Source organism: Coregonus clupeaformis, chromosome 39 (genome assembly GCF_020615455.1).
Source record: "Coregonus clupeaformis isolate EN_2021a chromosome 39, ASM2061545v1, whole genome shotgun sequence".
Lineage (NCBI taxonomy): Eukaryota > Metazoa > Chordata > Actinopteri > Salmoniformes > Salmonidae > Coregonus > Coregonus clupeaformis.
The window spans coordinates 8,822,104-8,831,487 of NC_059230.1; the positions used below are offsets into that span (position 1 = coordinate 8,822,104).

Sequence of the window (9,384 nt, forward strand, 5' to 3'; positions counted from 1 at the left end):
TTCATCTGACCATATGACATTCTCCCAATCCTCTTCTGGATCATCCAAATGCACTCTAGCAAACTTCAGACGGGCCTGGACATGTACTGGCTTAAGCAGGGGGACACGTCTTGCACTGCAGGATTTGAGTCCCTGGCGCCGTAGTGTGTTACTGATGGTAGGCTTTGTTACTTTGGTCCCAGCTCTCTGCAGGTCATTCACTAGGTCCCCCCGTGTGGTTGTGGGATTTTTGCTCACCATTCTTGTGATCATTTTGACCCCACGGGGTGAGATCTTGCGTGGAGCCCCAGATCGAGGGAGATTATCAGTGGTCTTGTATGTCTTCCATTTCCTAATAATTGCTCCCACAGTTGATTTCTTCAAACCAAGCTGCTTACCTATTGCAGATTCAGTCTTCCCAGCCTGGTGCAGGTCTACAATTTTGTTTCTGGTGTCCTTTGACAGCTCTTTGGTCTTGGCCATAGTGGAGTTTGGAGTGTGACTGTTTGAGGTTGTGGACAGGTGTCTTTTATACTGATAACAAGTTCAAACAGGTGCCATTAATACAGGTAACGAGTGGAGGACAGAGGAGCCTCTTAAAGAAGAAGTTACAGGTCTGTGAGAGCCAGAAATCTTGCTTGTTTGTAGGTGACCAAATACTTATTTTCCACCATAATTTGCAAATAAATTCATAAAAAATCCTACAATGTGATTTTCTGGATTTTTTTTCCTCAATTTGTCTGTCATAGTTGACGTGTACCTATGATGAAAATTACAGGCCTCTCTCATCTTTTTAAGTGGGAGAACTTGCACAATTGGTGGCTGACTAAATACTTTTTTTCCCCACTGTAAGTCTTGATTCATGAGTCCACACTATACAGTTGAAGTCGGAAATTTACATACACTAAGATTGGAGTCATTAAAACTAGTTTTTCAACCACTCCACACATTTCTTGTTAACAAACTATAGTTTTGGCAAGTCATTTTTTCAACAATTGTTTACGGACAGATTATTTCACTTATAATTCACTGTATCACAATTCCAGTGGGTCAGAAGGTTACATACACTAAGTTGACTGTGCCTTTAAACAGCTTGGAAAATTGCAGAAAATTATGTCATGGCTTTAGAAGCTTCTGATAGGCTAATTGACATAATTTGAGTCAATTGGAGGTGTACCTGTGGATGTATTTCAAGGCCTACCTTCAAACTCAGTGCCTCTTTGCTTGACATCAAAAGAAATCAGCCAAGACCTCATATTTTTTTTGAGACCTCCACAAGCCTGGTTCAACCTTGGGAGTAATTTCCAAACGCCTGAAGGTACCACGTTCATGTGTACAAACAATAGTACGCAAGTATAAACACCATGGGATCACGCAGCCGCCATACCACTCAGGAAGGAGACGCATTCTGTCTCCTAGAGATGAACGTACTTTGGTGTGAAAAGTGCAAATCAATCCCAGAACAACAGCAAAGGACCTTGTGAAGATGCTGGAGGAAACAGGTAAAAAGTATCTATATCCATAGTAAAACGAGTCCTATATCGACATAACCTGAAAGGCCGCTCTGAAAGCAAGAAGCCACTGCTCCAAAACCGCCAAAAAAAAGCCTGAACTGTTTGGCATAATGACCATCGTTATGTTTGGAGGAAAAAGGGGGTCCTAGCAAGCTGAAGAACACCATCCCAACCATGAATCACGGGGGTGGCAGCATCATGTTGTGGGGGTGCTTTGCTGCAGGAGGGAATGGTGCACTTCACAAAATAGATGGCATCATGAGGAAGTATAATTATGTGGATATATTGAAGCAACATCTCAAGACATCAGTCAGGAAGTTAAAGCTTGGTCGCAAATGGGTCTTCCAAATGGACAATGACCCCAAGCATACTTCCAACGTTGTGGCAAAATGGCTTAAGGACAACAAAGTCAAGGTATTGGAGTGGACAATACAAAGCCCTGACCTCAATCCTATTGAACATTTGTGGGCAGAACTGAAAAAGCGTGTGCGAGCACGCTAGTAAAGCATCATGACGTGCAGCAAAGCACCCCCACAGCATGATGCTGCCACCCCCGTGCTTCACGGTTGGGATGGTGTTCTTTGGCTTGCAAGGACCCCCTTTTTCCTCCAAACATAACGATGGTCATTATGCCAAACAGTTCAATTTTTGTTTCATCAGACCAGAGGACATTTCTCCAAAAAGTGCACCTTTTGTCCCCATGTGCAGTTACAAACCGTAGTCTGGCTTTTTTATGGCGGTTTTGGAGCAGTGGTTTCTTCCTTGCTGAGCGGCCTTTCAGGTTATGTTGATATAGGACTCGTTTTACTGTGGATATAGATACTTTTGTACCTAATTCCTCCAGCAACTTCACAAGGTCCTTTGCTGTTGTTCTGGGATTGATTTGCACTTTTCACACCAAAGTACGTTCATCTCTAGGAGACAGAACGCGTCTCCTTCCTGAGCGGAATGACGGCTGCATGGTCCCATGGTGTTTATACTTGCATACTATTGTTTGTACAGATGAACGTGGTACCTTCAGGCGTTTGAAAATTGCTCCCAAGGATGAACCAGACCTGTGGAGGTCTAGAAATTGTTTTCTGAGGTCTTGGCTGATTTCTTTTGATTTTCCCATGATGTCAAACAAAGAGGCACTGAGTTTGAAGGTAGGCCTTGAAATACATCCACAGGTACACCTCCAATTGAATGATGTCAATTAGCCTATCAGAAGCTTCTAAAGCCATGACATAATTTTCTGCAATTTTCCAAGCTGTTTAAAGGCACAGTCAACTTCGTGTATGTAAACTTCTGACCCACTGGAATTGTGATACAGTGAATTATAAGTGAAATAATCTGTCTGTAAACAATTGTTGGAAAAATTACTTGTCATGCACAAAGTAGATGTCCTAACCGACTTGCCAAAATTATAGTTTGTTAACAAGAAATTTGTGGAGTGGTTGAAAAACGAGTTATAATTACTCTAACTGTATCTTTGATTAGTTTCATTAATTCCTTGTTTTATACTGAATTGTAGTCTCATTCAATGCAGTGGAGAATTTCTCATACAGTATATTTTGAAAGTGCCTAAAATGCCAAGCACAACCAGTGATTTTATTCTATTCTTCTTTTACAGGAGAAAAAGAGCATTAAAAGTAAGCCATGGTAAAATAAATGTTTAAGGGCAGGGCAGCATGCTTTCTAGCTTTGCACTTCACCCCCTCTTGCTTGTTTTTTTTTCATACCTCGCATCTTTCTGGTCATTGGCAGACCACATCTAACATGGCATCTATTTACTGTAACACTGGCACTGACAGCTTTTAACGTCTAGCTTTAACTTAGAACTCAGCTTGTGAGGTGGATTGTTCTGTCGCATAAGATATATAGTTTCTGTCGCTCGTCTGTTAATTGATTGATCTGTTTTTGTGCAAGAAATCAGTAAGTAACAATACTAATGATTAATAGTAGCGGTAGCAGTTGTGGCATAATAGTAGCTCTATTGGTGATATTCATTGTACACTAGTTGCAGTGATATTTTTAGTGTTGCGTTCAATGCATACAATGTATATTTCAGAACAAATTACATGTACTGTAGGTAATCTTATCTTTCCTTCATCTGTCTGGTAAATGATTAAGGCCCGTAGTATTATATGTGATTGACTAGCAGGCTACCTACAGTAGGTCAGACCGTGACTCTATGTCTATCTCTAAATAAGAAATTGGCTTATATAGAGCTTGTTATCACACTCAATTGGCTTATATAGAGCTTGTTATCACACTCTCTTTAACATACATGTCCACATACAGTACAGCAGCATACACCTACATACAGAGTAGATAGCATTACACATCATTAGACAATGGTTTAGGAGCAACACAATTTGCCCCTTCCCCACATTTTGAAGCATGACATTATTTCAGCTATTACTCAATGTTTTCAGTTTGAGGTGTTGTCGTCGTTCGGTGCAGTGTTCTTTTTTAACTTAGATTTTGTTTGTTTTGTTCATGTGGTGTGTGTTTTGCATGAAAGCAAAAGCAATTGTATCAATTAAATCTGAATACTTTTGCCAATGATACAATTGAAAGCATAATGCTTACATTAGGCGCCCAATAACCATGGCAACCAAACTTAATTTGATATTTTTTTTGTCATCCAATTATCAACGTTGAGATGTACAAACTATCGCATCTAATGGCAGACAAATACACTTCCTGTTAACAAATGTAATGTGTCACATACCATAACCTAACAACAAGTTTTAAGATTTAGAATTTCTATTAATAATATCTAGCTATATCCCACTTGGGGGAAACGGAACACATTCACTAACGACCCTTCTCTCTTCTCTTTCTCTTCCCTTCAGACACCCGGCCCTTGCCCGACGTAGCCATGACAGGCAAGTGCACCCGGGAATGCGATGAGTACGGCCACTCTGACTCCTGCTGGATGCCTGTGCGCATGTCGCCTGAGCGACGGCCTAAGACGACCACCACCCAACAACCAAAGCTTTCCACCTTCATGACCGGCGGCGGTAGCGGCAGCAGCCCTCCCGAGCAGCAGCAGCAGCATCCTGGCAGTCAGGAAGCCCTGGCCGCCATGTCCAACGGAGACCCCTCCTCCCACGTGATGCTGGGCAATGACCGCAACCGCAACCTGCTCAACAAGAAGATAGCCTCCTCCTCGTCCTCCTACGAGGCCTTCGGCTCGCCCAGTTTCAGCCCGCCGGGGGTTGAGGAGGGGGTGGTGGGTCACCCCATTGAGGAGATCCCTCTGGCCCCCACCGGGGAGTACAAGCCCTCACCATGTGGCACGCTTACCCGCCGGGAGGTCTACCTGTGAGGGGGGCGGGGGAGCTAGCGCCATGGTACGCATAGTTCTACCAACAAACATCAAGAATATAGTAGGTTACCACGACAACAACAACTAAAGACACTTTTTACTCTACCAAACTGACCTTGGCTGAGCAGGAAAGGTCCAAGGATAACCCCTCTCCAAGACAACAACAACAACAACACGAAACAATGCTAAAAGCTACGTGGATACAAACATAATCCCTTTTAGAATTCAGATTCTGACCATATCCTGCGGAAGAAGAGGGTGGGGCTATTGGTGGGACTCAAAGTGAGATATTGGATAACTGCTGCTGGCCTGCCAATGGGAACATTACTGCTGCCTGACCAACTCATTTCCATAAAACGTGCATGCATTATCTCTCCCTGACCCCACCTCGCAAAGACTGTACTGTACAAAAGAGGACCTTTCTTTATTTTCCCTTCTTTTTCTATAACTGTACCTGTAGATTAGTTTGAGTGTGACAATGAGACATGTGACAGAGGACTGATGTCATGCCTTTTGGGGACTTAGTGACACTCCCACCTTGATGCAAGCATCATATAGCCTACATACAGTAATGTGTCATGTATCACGTCACGTGCTACCCACTCTGGATTCTGCATTTCAACAGCTTATGATTAAATGTTGCATTTTCATTCAAAAAGAGACCAAAACACAACCAAACTACAACAAACTGCGAAGGCTACTAGCATGGCATCGTCGTTAACAGTTGGGAAAGACTAAGCTTTAACTTTCTGTCCTGTGGATGAGACTGTGTGTATCGCCTCATTCATAGGAGAATATCATTGACAAATGGACTAAATGGAGTCAATGTGGTTGGCAATGTCCAAGCCACAGGAGTCCTGACCCACAGGGTGAATGATGAACTAATGTCGAAGTATGCTTATTTACCAGTGTGCATATACTCTCTTTGTCTCTTTCATAGACACTTATAGAAGTGAACATTGTACATATACATCGATTCAGACCCATGCTTTAAAGCTCACTTTCCCCTTCTCTATCTCTCTTTCTCTATCTTTGGATAGCCTGAGAGTTGAAGACAAAAAAAAAAAACTTGGAGATGCAAGTTTCCATCTAGAGCCATGACCAATCTGAACTGGTTGCTGGTCTTTGCTTGAATTGCGTAATATGTTTGTACGTGGTTGTGCATATATTGATTCCGATTCAGATTAAAGTTGCCCACACAGACAAGCAGACACAAATTCACACAAATCAACACACAGCTAACATGTCATGGGTAGAGTTGAGGTGAGTTAGTTGAGAAAAGTGCTGGGTATGTAAAAGTATTCATAATAAGGTAGGTTGAGCTGGTCGAGGAAAGCTATGTGGTGAAGTTTTACCATTAATCTTATTTTGTGCTAGTGTGTGAGCTAGAATGAGCAATAAATACCATAGTGTACACAACACTGACATGAACACACTCTCTATCACATAATGGTAAGCATAGTACTCTAACAAGGTCCATGTCTACCTACCCATAAATGGAGATGTCACTAATGGCGGAAGTACATATTCATATGGCACAGACAGACATCTTTGAGCAAGAATTAGCTCAATGAATTACAATCGAAAATACCTATTGATGTACAGTTACAAAGAGGCGTGGGAAAAAGACATCAGTTTAGCATCTTACAATTTAGTAGGAAAGAGAAACCAAAGCATAGGAAACAACAAACTGGCATGAAGGTACATGGATACATAATTTATCCAGGGAGAAACTACAATACTACTAGAAGTTGCTTTAAATACCTGCATATATGTAAATGTAATTGAGAGCGTAGGTTGAATTGAGCAAGGGTGCGACATGTAGGCAAACTATTTTGGACAACCACATATACACACAGAAACACACACACACAATATGAAGACATTGTGCCTCCTTACCCATCGCAAGTAGACTTTTTCACTGGTGAGTAGGCACAAGGTCTTGCCACCATAACCGATCAAAATAATATCAGATGAATATCAGATGCAATGGAAACCCTTTTGTATGTTAGCTAACCCTTTGGTTCAAAATGGACTGCTTTTTGGCAGTCCACCAATCTGTAGTCTGTAAGTACTACTTGTCGTTCGAATAAGTGTTCCTATGCTTATAAACTGTATACATAAATATGTACTTTTTATTGCATGTTTAAAAGGAATTTACTTACTCAGAAGGATAAAAAAAATGAAAAAAATATATATATACAAAAAAATCCTTACCCTGTGAACATGGAGGTCCATCTTGTTGCTTGCTTTCATTATACCTAAACTGACATTAGCCATGTAGTATGACTTAGTATATCAGTTTGAGGAGGAAGAAATGTACGTTTATTTAGCACATTTCTTTAACTTTCCATATTTATTTGATTGTTTGTTTTGTTCCTGTCAGACAAATTTCCACAACGTTCCCCATTCCACTGAACAAACCCTGTGATAACATAGATTAGGTTCAAGGTTGCTCACCTGTAATGTCTGACACATAGTACAGTAAGACGATTTGCAACTTTGTACCGGCATGGTATTTCCATCCCATTTTTCCCTCTTTCTTTTTTCTATTTGATATACAATAACAGTCAGAACCATGGAAATGATCATCATTAAGTATTTCCTTTTTTTGTCATATTTTCTGTTGACACTTTGTATATTTAGAGTGCTTCTGTAAAAAAGAAAAATTTAAAAAATACAAACCTTTAGAGTGAATGCAAAATATGCAATTGTGCCTTTTTTATACCAATTGGTATGATTCAATGTTGGTTTGGAATGGTACAAAACCAATTATGCTGACATGCTTTCTAAAAGTAGTGGAGTTGGTCCAATTTTAAATAACACCTGAAGATTATTATACGATAGAGGAAAAATCCAATGACTTTCTGGCTTCTCGGGATGTGACCAGTCAAATGTCAGTAAGCCTGATACAGTAGATACAGCGTGGTACATTGATACAGAGTGGCTATTTGATGAGTCTTGATGTGGTCTTGATGTGGACTGTTCAAGGGATGAATATCCATTCCTGGCACAGTGTGGTTTCATAACCAAATTACTACTTTTTGTACTGCTTAATACTAGTAATAATGACGATATAATGGAACAATTATTATCCTATGGTGTTCTGCTGATGTACATGTTCAGTGCAACAACCTTGTGTGCATGAAACACTCTTCCGGATTGAACACGTTGAGGCTGGTAGAAGAAAAACTGAGAGACATTTGACTGTTCAGGATGTGAGGAAGCCTAGAAATGCTAATGTAGAGGTTGAACAAGGAAGTGAGGAGTAAAAAAAAAGTTTTAAGGTAGAGATGCTGACAGAATACACACCTCAGGATGTACAGCAACCCCTAATACACACTCACAAACACACATTTACAACACATACATTACAAAAATTCACTGGAAACAATAGAGAAGTTGTGTAGTAGGTTCTCGTTGTGTTATACAGTACTTTCAGTGAACATAAAGGAAATTGCGTGTCTGTTTCTAGAAAGACAGAGAAAGTGAAATAGAGGGCGATAAGTGTTATATATTATCTTTTTTGATTAACTCTTTACTCAAACATGCAATATGCTACCTGTGCTTACTTCTGAATGTACAATATTAACTGATAGAAAAGAAACAGGGAGAAAATTAAATGGTCTTTCCTTGACCTGGTAATCCACAGATGACTGTCAAGTTTGGTAACAAAAAAAAAGTATACTATTTTTGCTACCTGAGGTGTATGTTTAGTCAGCTCTCTCTTCTATTCGTCGTTGAGCATTCACAGTCTGTGATGAGATGTGTAATATTAACCATAAACTATTTGTCCTGCGACTTGGATGTTGATATGGAAATTGAAGAAACAGATTATCATCGTTTATTATGATTCACTATGCACGCAGCTTAGCTGAACATGGCAAAATGTATTGAACGCAAGCCCACTTCTATTTATGAAATATTTTACATAATGTAATCTGCTTTTGTACAGGTTTCTGTAAATACATTGCTTGTCATTTTTGTCTGTGCAGAAATTAAAATATAACATGGTAAAACTATATGGTATACACTCTTTAATTGGTTTGAATTAGTATGGTTTCACACAAGCCAATAATCAACCACTACATATCATTCATATTATTATTATTATATTTTTTGTTACATACTGTATACACGCTACTGCACTGCTAGCCCATCAAAAATACATACATAACCTCAAGGGAAAAGTGTAAAGTTATAATAGAGTGAAACACTGACCTTTTGTGTGTGTGTGTGGGTCTGTTGGTCTGTGTCTGCCAGTGTGTGCCCATCTGTGTGTGTGTGTGTGTGTGCTTGTGTGTGTGTGTGTGTGTGTGTGTTTGTGTGTGTATGTGTGCTATCTGGCTCATATATCTGGGTGATGTATGAGGCGATCACAGGCCAGGTAATTAGGGAACCATTCCGCTCAGTTCCCTACGCTCTGATTAGCACCATTCCACCAACCCCAGCACCAATGGCGTCTTAATAGAAAACTATAATGCACCGTAAAGTTACATCTCCAAAGTTCAATAATTTGGAAAACTTTTTCTCTCAACTCCCACAAGGGTGCTTTCCAACATAAGAGAGTGGTGT

The 9,384-nt window shown here is 40.3% G+C and overlaps 1 protein-coding gene across 3 annotated transcripts in view; it reads left to right on the top strand.

Moving 5' to 3' along the window:
- LOC121554727 (protocadherin-7) overlaps window positions 1-8,831 on the top strand; it is a 193,151-nt gene extending 184,320 nt beyond the window's left edge. For 2 of the 3 annotated variants that reach the window (XM_041868451.2, XM_041868452.2), the window contains exon 3: window positions 4,334-8,831. In XM_041868451.2, the coding sequence (XP_041724385.1) occupies window positions 4,334-4,809 (476 nt within the window). In that variant the 3' untranslated portion in view covers window positions 4,810-8,831. Of the gene's footprint in view, window positions 1-3,105; window positions 3,125-4,333 lie in introns of all 3 variants that reach the window. The other variant, XM_045211884.1, reaches the window with a different exon arrangement.
- Window positions 8,832-9,384: the final 553 nt, after the last annotated feature.